General features: G+C 41.0%; 1 protein-coding gene across 4 annotated transcripts in view; it reads right to left on the reverse strand.

The window, feature by feature from the left end:
- LOC118265579 (uncharacterized) overlaps nt 1–16,105 on the reverse strand; it is a 51,047-nt gene that overhangs the window by 18,944 nt on the left and 15,998 nt on the right. For all 4 annotated transcript variants that reach the window (XM_035578529.2, XM_035578528.2, XM_050706174.1 and 1 more), the window contains one exon: nt 8,898–8,948. In XM_035578529.2, coding sequence (XP_035434422.1) covers nt 8,898–8,925 — 28 coding nt within the window. In that variant the 5' untranslated portion in view covers nt 8,926–8,948. The remainder of the gene's footprint in view (nt 1–8,897; nt 8,949–16,105) is intronic.

Raw genomic sequence — 16,105 nt, forward strand, 5'->3', positions numbered from 1 at the left:
TTTTTATAAAAATCAAATAGATTTTACACCAGAGGGCGTCAAACAAAATGTGTTACGTTGGCCCCCAGTCTACCCTACCATAAAACTGATAACTGCCATGTTGTAGAAAGAAAAGAAAAATATGTACAAAGCTGTGTAATGTAGAATGCTTAGCGAATACTGAGCTTCAAATACAACTTTCCAATCCAATTAAAGAACGACCATCAATAAAAAAAGTACGAAAGTTTTTTAAAAGCCATACAATATTAGTGACATGTAAACGGTGTCAACTGTGTAAGGCATGGGTTCGTATACAATACAATACAAATATATTATAGTGAAGTGTACCCAAGGCCAGTCTTTGATTCGCCGCTGTCGTGGTGCCAAGGTGTAAGTTTTGCTTGCTTTGTACTCGGACCCTTCAAAGTACAGTGTTGTATTGTCCTGCCACAGAATTCTTGGCCAAAGTTCGTAAAGCCGGAAGAAACATGTGAAGCGGACGAGGATCCCGATAAGAATGGGTGTTTGATCCTCTCAGTTAACCTCCAACTAAGATAAATGTGTTTGTTAAGGGCACATTCATCACTCTACTTGATTAGGGTTCGATGGAGACGCGACCTTCCGGCCTCCGGTGGGGGCTCCGGGCCAAACCTCACTGTATCGCAGTTACGGGAACTAATTGGCGTGCATGAGCTCGATTGAACAATACAAATATATCGACTCCAATACTTTTTATATTAGTAAGTCTGAAATTATTTGTTCTACGCGCAGATTGAAAGGAGATGAGATATCTAACTAATATTACGTGGACAAGTGGTTTGATACAATCTCGATGTTTACTTTAAACGCCAGAGAGTCTCTTCATAATACATATTTCAATAATTCAGGACTCACAACAGAGAAGATATACAAAACTTTATCCTTTACATGAATAAATAAATAAATATTACCGTCTCTAAACACTTAGTATGCGTAAAAAGAGATGTAGATTAAATCATAACATGAACAAAACAATACGCCATAATGTTATGCGGATTTTTTGTTGATGCCGTCCCAACAAAGAGTGAGAGGCAACAATAGTAACGTAGGCAGTTAGCCTTATTAACAACAGGTTTGACTTGTTAAAAAACATGTCGGTTTGGATCAAGTGGTGTGGCGCTCATGTGACTCGCTGGTTCACCTTCAATAAACAATTTAGGGTCTTTCTATTCATTCGCATTCAGATTTTGACGAGGGGGACTTAGTTGGACCCAGACTCCATACAAGCTGCTGGCCTAAAACTTTGATGGACTCAGCAACACAAACATTCTAAATACATGTTGTAAGTATCGTGACTTAATCAAAATAAATAATATTGCCACGCATGTCGAAGTTTAAACAAAATTATGTATTCAATATTATACGCCAAACATTGGAACCAGTTGAGCGACTATCTAAAAGTCAGTAAACAAACACACCTAGGACCGGTGGCAGCCTGGCAGCAATAAATTGAGACATTCCAAATCGTGTAAATATGTACCTACTACAACATCGAGAGACAGTCAATGTTCATCTATTTGGGGGAATAATATCTTTCTTCATCACGTATGTCGATTTTCTAATTCAAACTTTACACAAAAAGAGGTTTTATTTTGAAGAAATAGATGTACCGTATATAAAGATACGGATCACTAGAAGCCGGAACGTGGGCAACAGGAACATGCAACCACCGACCAAGTATAAAAATAACGATAAAAATCGTTACAAAGGGATTATTTTCATCGGTGGGGTAGAACTAATTAAAATAGACGGCGGAATAAGTTCTAATTTCGCTGGCGACTGTCCGCGCCCCGGGGGTACTCCTAGGTAACCACATACGTGCAGTCGTGTCTCAGACACTTTCAGCCAAAGTTTTATTTAGAATATTATTATGCAATGGAGCTGAAGTTCAGACTATAGGTAAAGTTCGACTTGTTTAATTTTACATCGAGATACAGGGCGGAGAGTTAAAGCTACATACATAACTGCATGAACTTCACTTTATGACGCTCAGTACTCGCAGACATCGCGATAGGTATTGTGAATCAATCAAAGCGGCCAGTAGCACCGGTTCGATGCAAACTGAAAGCCACGCCGCGCTATCGACGTCCGTGCTTGTAGGAGCATACAAAGTGGCGATAAGGTCCGCCTCACCAGAGGGCAACAACATACGTGTGCCACAATACTGTTCCGCCTGTGAATAATTGAAAGGGCTCAGCCCTGCCCCGACGCACCGATCTCGCTCTCCACTTATCTTACATCTCCAAACATCAATCGTATCTATCAAACAAGAATAGGGTTCAAACACGATGCGATACGGTTCAAAGTCGGACCTGAAGTAATGAGACGTATGCAGAGTTATCGCGGTCGGCCAGATCAAGATTCAATGCGCCGTTGACGCGGGCAAGTCACGAAACGTCAAGCTGTTGTGGAGTGTCCATACATCGACGTGGCCCAAGACTTTGTTTATTGAGTCCCACAGCGGCTGGCTGTGCGCAGATCTGCGTTCTACTCGTACATGTCGCGTAGTGCCTTACTGGGCAGTGTAGCCTAACTGACTGCTTTTGCCATGATTTAAGACTGTCACTACTTTCTTACTTTAAAACATTAACGTTACCTAGGTCTTGTGAAGTAAATGCTAGTACTGGGGCCTTGGTCCGCAAGTACAATAGTTGCAAATTGCACAACACTGATTTCATAATTTAAGATTTGACGACTTTTGTTTGTGACAAATCTCCAATTATGAAATTTGACTGCAGAAAAATAATACTTCTACAAGAAGTACACAAGATTGTAAGTAGTTCAGGAGACACACCTCTAAAATTAAGAATCTTCGGTGTGTAATGAGATTGAGACCTGGCAGAGCGGTCAATGTCAATGTGAAACAGTTATTTCGGCCTTGTTGGAGACCACGTGCTGCCTCTGCCTCACAACTCGAATATATTCGTTAAATATCTTTGTTCTTTACATATTATTCTGTCTATCATTAACAATAATAGTACTTATACTAATTGTCAAATGTGATGGTGCATGATATTCACGTTAAACGTCTCTCCTGCGGTGTCAAATAATGTTCAAATTGTTAATGGAATTGTTTGCAATTAGCTGATATCAATTTCTGAACAGAAACTTGTGTAATGTCAGTACCTGACAAGTACACAAATCAGTCGGAGAATGGTCACCATTGGGATGCAAATGCGTGTCGATCGTGTCTCGGCATGACACAGCGAGCGTGCGCGTGGGCAGCGCAGCGCTGCGCATACATCGACATCGGCAACTCGGTAGTTTGGTACCGGCGAGAGGCGAGACGCTAATAAACATCGCTTCGTATTGTTTAGATGCCCGGTTTGGAACAAACCGACGACACACGTTCAATAGTCGCCATGTTTATTTTTACAAAACTTAGGGCCAGACGACGCTGCTTTTAGCATCCGCGTTCACTGATTTGGCGACTGCATCGATAATGTATTGGCTTGGAGACATACTTCGTTCACTTGATTATTGATTGTGATCTTTGGATCTACATACATTTCTAAGAAGTCATAAATATGCTCAAATAACAGGATTCCTATATAACCATCCTAAGAGGAAATCATTCTGAACCATCTGGAAGTAGACTCCCACAAACAGTTGCAGTTGCAACAATCTTGGCAAGATATCAAGATGTCGCCTGTGTAGGTATAAATTTACCGTACAAGTATATTAGTGACATAATACATAAAAATTCATGTACGATCCTAATGTTTGTAGGTTGCTACTACTTGCAGCTAGCAATATGGAATATGAGTAGATATTGGACATTAATGAAATGTTAAAATGTATGGCAGAAAATGGCTTATAACCCACAGTAGAACCCAAGATAGGAGATAGATAATGATGAAGAGAATAAGACAACCAAATTAGAATCCTATCATGTAACAAATTGTACACAAACTCGAGTGAAACGGAGGGAAGAAGTAAGCGACATACTCGTACATAGGAAAGAGCATAACATTCACGAAGCTAGCCGGTCAAGTTCAAGGCGCTCGGCATAAAAACAATATACGTACCTACGTCGGCCATTAGCGAACAAAATGGCGACGATTAATCATCACCGATTACTGATGTGTTAGAAATGTAAATTTTAAGGTCAAAGAGATTAAATATGTGGTTACATAATGTCTATAATGGAAATTTAAATGTGACCTGTGTTTGTAAATACTGCGATGTAGTCTGGACTGGCAATGTGACTGGACACAACGGGATTTTTATAAACAATCAACTTAGTACTAACACTAACCAAGAAACAAGTATTAGTATTCTGCAAACAAGAAACTTCCTCTTGATGCTCGCTATGAACGTCTCCATATCCAGAGTGAGTGAAAACTGTCACAATTTACCAGAATATTAAGGCTAAAAATTCTTAGAACGAATACAATTTTAATATTTATTTCATAGTAATGAGTAATGCGGATTCCAAAGTGATAGTTTTGGCAAAATAGTAACATCGTATAACAATTTTGGCTCCTGTTTAAAATTGTATTACGAGAGAGTATCCTACGTCACAATACTGACTGATCATTATGATTACCTGGCATTGGTGCTTCTAGTTTAACGTCAACAGATCATAAACTAGGCGATACTACACGACCTCCCCATTTGTCATACCGTCGCTGTTTCGACAAGTAAACAATTACGACAATAATAATACTAATGAACGTGGAATAGAAAGAATGCTATTCCACCTGCCGTCAATTGTATGAATGTTGAAATTGCGCCAATATGAGCCATTTTGTAGTTGGCATAATGAGCGCGACGTGGCATTATTGTGGCCATAACGTCCAGTATGGTAATGTGGTGGGACCACAATGCGTACGTGAGCCGCATGCGCCGCCGACCACGTCTTTGTGCTGCTCGCCAAACACCACACCAGAACGTAATCTATTTGGTAATGTCAAACTAACTATACTAAGTAGACATCAAAGATTCAGGAACGGTAAGAAGCACCACACGGGAGATTATAAGGAGATATTTAGCGAAGGAAGGCTACCCAATCATAGGCACAGATAAGTAAGTCATATAGAAAAAGAACATTCAATTCGTGAATATCTATGAAGTTTGGTGTAGCGTTGCTATTGTGAAGAACTCCCTGGGAGACACGAAGCCACATGTTGTAATTACCAACAACCGTCGCGTCGGTTACTCGACTTCGGTAAGTAAATATCTTTGTAGTTTTCTTAATTTTTAATTACAAATTATGTTCCATTATTTGGTTCTTTTTGGGGATTAAAGGATGTATATTATTTATATTTAGTACCCTAACTAAATTATCATCAGCTCAACATTGCTCACTGTTGCTGCCTGCTCTTTCCTTCAAGCAGTTAGCTGTTATTTAGCTTGTTATACCAATCTTTAGACAACTTTTGGTGAAGACAAACGGGCTCCCACATTAAGGCAGGTATCGCTTTGAGGTTTAGGCCAAGCTTTGGAAAATCGCCAGCGACTTGGCACCGAACAAGCCGGTGACATCTCATTTGTCTTTTACTACACACTACTATACATTAACGAACGACTCTATATTATTGATCTGTAATGTCTGCTACTTATAGCCCGTGTATATTGTTGTTATCTTAATAAACTCCTGTATACATCTACGTACGTCCACTGTTTTCGTTTGTACAAGTTATTAAAGTAATTATTTAAAGTGCATTAAGATAATTCTCCCGTTTGTTATTACTTGTTTGTTCTGCTCCGTGCTCATATATTATTATAGGGTTAGTTGCGTGTCTGTATTGACTCGTAGTACTACTGCACACATGTATAGTAGATATTAGAAAGTGTTTACTTATTAGCATTTGCTGGCAAATGAGAAAGATGTTGGAACATGTTGCTGTAAAAGGGTACTTGTTTGAGTACAACATCTAAATAATAAAGCTGTAGGTGTGTGTGTGTATGTGCACGTAATGTAGCAGGTCGCTCGGCAAGACCGCGGTGTTTGCTCACCCACTCAGCGCGAGAGCGGCGTGAGCGTGCGCTGCCCGGCGAGCTAGCGCGCTACACACTACGAACGAGTTCCAAGTTTAGATGTTCAGTGAAGTTCCCGCAAGTTGTTTCGATAACATCCGCTGATTATTCAAGAGACCAAGCAATGGGTCGTGTGTTACTGCTATCGCTGCTTCGCCTGCTAGTGTTGTATTTGTATTGTAGGGGATCCTCTTGGCTATAGTTACGAACGCCTTTGTGGAATATAATAAGTGTGTGCGTCGGTAGACTGGTGGGCGCATGTATAATTACGGTATAAAGTTGAACACTCACCTTGGCCGCAGCCCGAGCAAGGCCAAGGTCGTTAAAGCGTGCCGCTCCCCCCCCTTTGCCTCCTCTTTCCCCCACGCCCCACCACTCCTCGGTTTGCTCCTCGAGCAGTTGCACGCGCACGCGATTTTTTTTGCAGAGTGATGTAATCTGTAATTCGGCGCGAGCGCAACATGGCCGACCGTCACGCTCATATAAACATTTCTTAAAGCAATGTTTTAAACATTCCGAATTCTGCTATTTATACACAAACCGTAGTTTATAGATAGCCAGCGCTATCTACACTTATTTACTTAGGATGTAATGTGTAAGTAACCCAGATTCAGCAACTCTGCCCAATGAAAGAATGTTGCCACGTATGTTCCGTGGCTCCGTCAGAGCTCGCAGTAGAGAGCTACACCTGAATTAGCGGCAGGCGGATGCCGAGCGTGGTCTGCTTAATGAAACGCGTGACGTGCGAGCTGCCGGCGGTGGACTGGCTCTCAAAACAACTTGCAACAACACGCCACCAAATAAATCGGCAATGCTGTAGCCTTGCGCACACTGTTTATTTTCAATTTAAATAAGCTTCAACTAAGTAATTGAACAGATGTCTATGGGAATTGGACAATAAATTTTGAGATTCATTGATTCCTTCATTCGAAGTGTGAATGAAAATAATCCTACCTTCCTATACCTTACTATTCTCGCGAGACTGTATCGGATTTAGAATATGAATAAGAATAATACTGTACCTAACTACGACTGCTAAGCTGTGAGCAGTTAGTTTAAAAGTATCGAGAGGCTTGTTTGTTCCTAGATAGGCAATATAATGCTCAAGCCATTAGCTGTTCGGTCGTGTGCAGTGGAGTCGGTGCGAGGCGGCGCGGCGGCGCAGACCGCAAGGCGCGGTGCGACCGCAGGATCGTTCAGTGTGCGTTACACACGCGATTACATTCGAACACCTTCACTCGGAGACGAGATCCAGAGACCAGCTTTCTAGGACTCGAAACTTTACGAATTGTAATGTTTAAAGACCAGAAAATGTTTCATAATGAAGTTGAATACAAGAGTATCACGGATTATGCCTATAGCAATTAATGGCAACTGTAACACAACAGACTCCCAAATTTCTGTAATTGCTTGCAATACTTGCAGTCTCTTGACACTCCAGTCATAGAAAGAAATGTCCTGGCAGATTCAGCTAGTTCGGAGAATGAACCAATTCATCAAGAATTGGAACCGAGTTGATCACTTTGCATTAACCTTCCTTCATGAGAATTAAGGCTGTCTGTCAATCTTGGATAGCGGAAGCCGTATTGCTGGTTGATAGGATTTTTATTTCTGTTTGGTACTTCAGAATTTGTAACTATTTCAAAAAATACTAATTAGTATATGTGGTAAGTGGCAGCCCTAGTTATTTCCGTGTGAATGGCGGCCGGGCGTACCTTTGCCGTCTTCCTGCACGGCTTGCCAAACTACAGGCTCGCATTAGGAGAGTCACCGGTACTATATTCAGCCGGAGCTAGAAAGTTACCTGCTTGTATTCATTACTTTGAAAGTTAACATTAACACTTAAACTTGTCTGTTTCGTTTTAACTCCACCCTTTCGTGGGCCTAATTCTAATAATCCGAATCCAACAGAATGGTTCTCCAGGTTCTCTAAAACATGCCACAGGTTAACCGACAGTTCACATTTGTTTGCCTTTTTGCAACCAGCCCCAGTGACCATGCAGTTACAGTTAAAGTTGTCTCCCTTACTGAATTATTGAATGCTACAAGAGCCCAGACAGATATCAGTCCACTTCACTCAGTTTCAATCAGATCAGAAAGATTTCCACAACCCCAGTGGAACTGCACTCTAGTAATATTGCACATCAGAAGTTCTATATTACAATATCCAGCACTAAAGGATATACAAGTGATCGGTACTGCTGCAGCAATGGAGCACTGGCAACACTCGCCACATTCGCAATATAATTATGATGTTCATTTTATTGGAAGTAAGTACATCTATTTTGAGTGCCAATAAATTATATAAATGTACTTCTAACACGTCTGTAAAATACTAGTAATAGATCAACTGCTGGTCGGTCCGAGTGGCCTGCATTATTTTGATTAGTATGGCAAGACATACCGATACGTTTAGGCAATGATTATGACGAATCCAAGTGGATGTAAATAAATATATGATGGTACGGTTATATATAAATCAAATAGGATTGTTGTGTTGGCTCGCCGCTGCCGGCAGCCGGCTGCCATCGTACTATGTGTAGTACGCAAGTAGGTGGGGGCGGCGCATGCGTACGCGGCGCGGTTACGGAGTGCGTGGGCGCACCTTACACAACTACACATACACACACAGGCCACACTGTTACAGGGTCCCATACCGAGTGTTCAACATGATAAGCACTATGTGTTTTACTTAAAGATGATAGCGTTTTTAGTATGTTTGCGTTTCGCATGGATCTAGTCACAAACGTCCCCATGATGTTTCCTAAACTGATCTTTATTGTGTAATTAGTACGTAGATAATACAAATTTTATTTACCTACAGCTGCTTAATATATGGTGTGTTATGTTGATTTTGTATGTTATATGTACATGTTATTATAGCTCAAACAACTCACTGATATCCGTGACGTCGTTCCACTTCATGATGACGTCAGTGCAGAAATCACCTGAAACAATACAAACATCATAAAATCATTGATTGCTTTACCAAAGCTTAATAACAGAACCTCTCGTTTTCAAAATGTCACGTAGGAAATATAATGATTATGTCATATTGTAAACTACCGAGTTGGCACTAACTACTCCTGTTTTCATTGTTATTCCGCGAATAGATTGAACATACAACATCTACATCAGTCCTGCCAAGCCCTTGTCACAGTCGATCAAGCGAATCCCATTCAGCCAAATCACTTCCAAGTTAATCAATTATACTTCTATAAATAATATAATTAGCGACTAGTCGAAACTACCGCTACTTCACACTGCACAATTGAATCCACAATTATAAATATGCATTTGTGATGATATTTTTTATCTGTGAGAATGAGAATTTTCACAAAGGCTGCTCCTTTAATTATAAAGCATAATAGAGGAGAATTTTAAATGAAAAAAATGTGTTGTATTGCATACAATGAGTGCTGGACGCGTTTAGCTAACTGTTGGCACTCACGCGACCCGTCGCACTCCGCACTCGCGGCACTCTCGCGGGCCGCGGCCTGCCTAAGTAAACGCATACCGACGCACTTTTATACACATTGTCTTAGCCTAGCGATAGTCGACCCGCAGTTCTCAACGCCGTACTTAATCACTCTACAACAACATACACTTTCCTCCACACCTCACATTATTATGCAAATCCATGTTTCTTTCTATTCAGCAACAAGTATTTATTATTGAAACACAGCTAAGTTGTGCGACAAGCATACTATCTGCCGTTATATCATTTCTTCAGATTTGTATTTTGGTATGACTGATAAGTGGTATCTCGTAGTTAAGATAAACAACGACAACAAACTGTGATCTAATTTTATGCCGACCCACGATAGTACGGCTATATCTACTTACATTCAGATAAGATTTGTATTTAATCTGAAGCCAGTAATAAAACCAGTACAATTATAGTTTTCACTCAAAGAATAGGACGCGAGCCACTGAGGCGATTTCAGGTCGTGTTGCTGCAACTACCCTTTCGTCAGCAACGTCTCTCGTATACCGAGTACGTATACGTTACTTGGCGTTTTTTATCATTTCTTTATGTTAAAGTATTGCCTACGTCATCATAATACTTTACTAAGATTGTTTAATTGTTTATGCAAACCGTAGCGATATCACAGAGAGTTCAGGCCGCGTTGGACCGGTCACCACGACTTTACGCCAACTTTGGTTCCTTATCAAACACTTAAATACACAACAAACAACGGTGACGCTATGTACCACATCTAAATTACAAACAAAGTAATCTAATCGGTGACAATCTCGTATGTTTTTCAATATTCCGAGATAACGAGTGTGTTGTTCCTCGATGTTCGCTGTCATTGACGTATTGATTAATGGTTTGGTGTTTTCCACAATTATTATACTTGCTCTTCCACTAATTGTAGAATGGTTCAAGAGGACTGTGTTTATCTGACATTACATCACAGTGTTATCGTGAAAGATCTGCCGTGTACCTATAATGTTGTTATTGTATCATGCCGTTCCTCAATGGATAATGGGTTTTGTACAACGTTGAATCATTGAAGATTATCTTAACCAATGATTTATACAGTACAGCCATTAGATACAACATCAAATATGTTCAAAAGATACCGAATTGTTTGAATCATTTTATGTAGGTTGGTGCATAATTCGTTGTATGTTAGCGATAAGTTCGCGAACTGCAAAAAAATTGACGATGGTAAAAAAGTGGATTTTGATTGAAGTTACCTCAGAGAATATAAGAATAAGGAACAAGTTATCTTTACAATGGCTTGCAGTGGATCAATACAGGCTAGAAATAATAAATAGCAGCGGTAAACATGTGTCGCGCCGTGGCTGCGCTCGGTCACGGCTCGGCCCGCGACCCAGTTGCCGCGCGGGCCGGCCGGCCGACGACCTCGCGGTTTCGTACTCCTTTCGCTAATTCCTTGCGAATTAATGAGTTTTAGATGCAGTGCTGTGTACCACCACTCGATTAGAGAGCACTGATGACTGACTAGTATGGCAACACGATCATATAGCTGCTTCTTGCGTAGATAGCAATTTCAGATGCTGTGCTAAGAATTTGTGCTTGTGGACAGTTACTTCGTACGTCTATCGTAAGTTTCGTATTTTACCCAAGGACTATTACGATAAAAATAGAGATATATGACAATCAACACACTTTCCTACCAACATAGATAACTTCCTAGTATACTAGGTAACTTCCTGGAATATTCAGAAGTAAAGAAAACCTCGCGTATCGATTGAGTATCACGTTGTGAGAGATTAATGGCAATTTCCTATGATTAGGTACAATGCGAGTCCGAATGGGACAATAAAGCATTGAAACAAATTGAGTGTCGATGGTGCATCAGCATAATAGATAGCAGTTGCTGGCATTTTATATTTAAAGTGGCACTCGAGGCTGCGTCTGACGAGTGGGCCATTTTAAATGGACGTTCACCTTTGGCTCGGGACCGTCTAGCTCGGCTACAAACGTGTTTTCCTAATCACGAACACCCTGGAGCCGGGCGGCAGCACCACGGGGCATTCGTTGCACTAATATTTTGGCCGTAGTAGCAGCACTTACTCGAAAATTAATGAAATCCTCATAGCATGACAATAATTTCTACTGGTATAGTAGAACTTCTATGATTAATATTCAGTAGGTTCTACATACAACCCTCGTCCTAGGCACGGTCCATTTAATGTGAGAAATCTTCCAGATTTGAGTCTGTTTGTCCCGTGCACCGGTAGGAGAGTGTTTATTGTATTCTGCGATAATTAGCGCGACATGGCGCGGTGTCCGTTATAGTGCGCGGCGCGAGGCATCATCGCGTCACTACGGAGCTACTGTTTGCTTCGTTGAAAGATTGAAACTTCTTCGACGAGTGGGTACAGTGGCTGAGCGATTGCCTGTTGAGCAATGTGTTGTGATTTCGATTCCCGGAAACATTATTTGTGCTGCTCTACAAATGGTTGTTTCAGGTCACTACAAATGTAATATTAGAATACAATACTGATCCAGAAGAAGTAAACAATTACATTAGAATGAGTTAGTAGTGACTAGTCACGTACTACGTGCATACTGTACAGTGTACACAGGTACATAAATAATTATCCGCACATATATCATGCTTTCCTATGCATATTTACTGCACAATGCAATTTAAAACCAAAATAAATAATGTATCGCCGTTATTGCCGCCAACGAAATTTTATCAACTCTTGAATCACGCTTACTACGCTTGCGATTTTTGTGAAGAGGTCAACCAGATATCTAGTTAACTCTTCAACTCTAGCATTTGAGTAAAACCGAGATATAATGAGTGCAAGGAAAGCAGTGTCACTGTATAATTTGTATGCGTATTCATGCTGGAAGTAAAATGTTTAAAATTAAACTACGGGAAGAATGTATTATGTCAAAGACAAACAGATATTTTGAGTAAATAGGATATTAGACTATTTAATCATTTTCGTCAGAATTTGATGAAGTAGACGGAAGGCTAGAACGCTAGCGAGCTAGTCGGATATTTGTGATCTGGCGAGCTATTCGCAGTTGCGTGGCTGAGCGGGCGCGCGGCGTGCGTCGCGGTAACCTCCTCGACCCCGTTTCGGTTCAGAGTTGAACGGCCGCGCAGTACCTACTGTTTGCACCTCCCGCCGCCCGCGATCCGCTGTGCAGCGCTCTGCACCCAGCTCCCTCCCACCACACCATCGAGCCAGCGCCATACACACTATGCGCCCACTCCGTGCTAACACTTGCAGCCATTACGGGCCTGTCAGAGCCTGCACTTAGCAGCCATCATTCAATGTTGCCACAACAGCAACGGCCTTAGAATCTAGTTATATTTTACTGAACCTACTTCAATATTCGATGACAATGCAATAAGAGACATTACCTACTCGTATCCGTCTATCATAATTGTTGTAAACTACGTAGATTTGGCGTGGGTACATTTGTATATAAACTCTGTAACAATAATCTTTGTTACAGCGAAAGGTACAACCCTCCCAAAAACTAAACCAAAACATAACAGAAGAAAATTATTGCGAACGATAAAGTTACAATAAACAGCAACAACAAGCAAGTTCGGAATATAAATATTATTGATGATGGGGGAAGTACGTAGCTGTATTATCTCAACGAGTCCCCGAGTCAGTTCGCGCTGGCGATTGTTGAATCTGCTGATACGCAACAGGTTCGGTCGAGCGCAGGGCAGTGCCAGCAGTGACAACGTCTGAGTACCTAAGTACAATGGAAAACTTTTTTTTTAAGTTTGATGGGTCGACGTATAGCTAGCCGCTATCTAGCCTGATGGTAAGTGATGATGCGGCCTACGAAGGAGCACATCTGCCCATAAGCAACATATTCACTCGGGCTTTAAAGACACCAAGGTTACACTTCTAAGAGGGAAATGGCAATTATCGGATATTATGGAATAAACCATCGAATAAGCCCAGTTACCCATGATTATAAAGAAAGAAGTAACTCTAGCAGTGTTGCAGAGCAAAATTTAACAACATTGTCGAATTAACTACACAATGTATGACATCACACGAATCCAATGAATTCTATCAAATATGGATTACACAAAATAAGGAAGCAGTGACATCAAGCATCTGCAAGCACCCTGCAGTAGTGTTATAGAGTAATATCAAGTGAGCAATAGCTGTGAGCTATTTAAGGACACTGCCTCGCGACTTACGATCGAATTTTAGTTCGACGGCCTGCCCACAGTGGCCATATTATGCAAGCTTCATTTAAGTAGGTGCACTTGATCGATGACGAGTGGAACAGTTCGACTTGGTGATACACGGAAAACGCGTGTACCTTACTATAGCGAAACTGGACAGCTGTTGTCTCTCTTGGAGTTGTTGAGAGTGAGAAAGATGAATAAGCAATACAAATATGAACGTCGATCGTGTATGGATTTATGGATTAAAGTGTAGGTGTTAGTTGAGGATTTGAAATCTCGAAGAAAGTCTAAACAGGAGGAAAATAATACAAATTGCGTCAAAATCAATTATCACTTCTAAGAAGAAAATTACGAAAAGTTCTGAGTTGCAGTCTACAGCAATGTCATCACCCATACACACCGACTTTAACATTATAAAGTTGCTTGAAAACCTACCATGTACTAGGTACATGAAATATAGGTATTAGGTACTATCGCGCAGTAATGGACAAATTAAGATTACCCTGACATTACGCTGATCCGCTGATAGTCAGGTGCATTCATAGTAGACCGGACCCCGGACAATGAACGGCATGTGACTATATGATGCCGCTGTGTAATGATAGTGAAACATGGACAGTTGTACACAGCACACAACACACGTCCACTTCATAATTTTATAGATAATGTCCTGTGGCGTGACCTACCACAACTATGTGTAGTTTAGGTACCTACGCGTTATGTAACACATGCTATAAAGTTATGTAACTAGACAAGCACAGGACCAACCGTGCGCCTCTCCTCGATACCGGCACAAAACAAAAATTAACACTGAATTTATAATATTTCAACAGGAACTTCTAAAGTCTAAACAAGTTTCTAATCAATTGATTAACATGCCAGTTACTTATACTGCCAGCTACTAATTGGCAGAAGACACTTGATATACGGCTGTCAGAAAGCCCGCGGATGAAATTGCACGAATAAAGTTAGCAGTAAGCAGAGGCCGGTCCACGCTGATAAACTGGTTTCAAATTTAATGTTTCCGTCGCGTCACTTAAAAAATAACGATTAAGCAAAACCTCATCGAGACGGCGGAGGCGTAGGGTTGCTCATTACACGGAGCAGCACGGCGGCGCGCGGCGGCGGCGGCGGGCGGCGCGCACACCTCGCTCCCGCAGAACATCTCGTAAAAAACGATATTAGTAAAAACAGGCCCCCGAGACCGGGCCGACCAGTGCCGTGACATAACTTATACTAATAACCACTCGCTAAGATATGTTGACGGAAATCACGTTTTACAGTGCAGCCGTAGCGACGTTTTTGTCCGAGCAGAACCACATTGGCACCAGGAAATTGAAGTAACAAACTACTATCATTACCAAAGTCCCTTCTCCGTGTAGCGAAATATCAAAGATAAGCAGTTAGTTGGGCGGCCACTTAATGCGGCAACATATCAACCGAGGGGAGCTCATCAACTTGATGGCAATGTAAAGTTGCGCAACACCGCGCGCTATCTCCGTTATATCTCGGTAACTGCACAACATAACTCGCCGCGAGAGGGTCTAACATCTATACATGCTATGATACAAGTATAATCATTTATCTACAAAGGAAGAAACTGCCTCGAATACTAATCGGATCCCCAAGCCGGACAGAAAGCATAGAATATCGAAATTTTGAAAGGCAGTAATGGATTTACAATATTCTTGTTTGTTAAATTATTTTTATTGCTAGATTCGATTCCTTGTCTTGTAGATTTCAATAATACGCGATGACAAAGGTGTAACTTGTGTATGCAAATTATTACTTATCTAAGATAAGATAGATATATGTATATTGTATATAGAAACCCTTTACAATGTACAATCTATAGCAGTCACTCGGCTATTATAAGGTGTGATGCAATACAAATCATTAAATGCACAACTTCCAGAACATTAACGTGGACTGGCACTGGCTACCAGGTACCATGTAGAGAAGCCATCTTGGTAGATAACTATATATCTTTTCTGTTTACTGTCACTAGACGGTGAGGTTACTATAAACATGCATGCTAAAGTAGTTGGTAGCTAATCACTTTTTGTTCGACCCAGGACAATCGCAATAATAAACTGATCTGTACACACCCCTAAACAGAAACCTCGACAACTGTTGAACTACACACAACTGACATGAAATACTCAATAAAACAGGTAAATTTTAGTAAAAGACAATTAAATCCAAAGTAACAATAAGTATGCAAATTGCACTTTGGACCATTTTGGACCATTATAGTAACTAGCAGCCTAGTAAAACCCAGCGAGGTAATAGTAGGCACCTGTAACCACAAAAAACTGAGTTACGCAAGTCTGAGCTCCATCAAAAGTAAACAAGAGCTCACGAACTGAAATATCTGCTTTGCAGCATATACAAGTGACAAGTTACTAGTGTGCACTCCTGAGCTCAAGTGTGAAGCGCAGCGA

The sequence above is a fragment of the Spodoptera frugiperda genome, chromosome 28 (genome assembly GCF_023101765.2).
Source record: "Spodoptera frugiperda isolate SF20-4 chromosome 28, AGI-APGP_CSIRO_Sfru_2.0, whole genome shotgun sequence".
In the NCBI taxonomy this organism is placed as follows: domain Eukaryota; kingdom Metazoa; phylum Arthropoda; class Insecta; order Lepidoptera; family Noctuidae; genus Spodoptera; species Spodoptera frugiperda.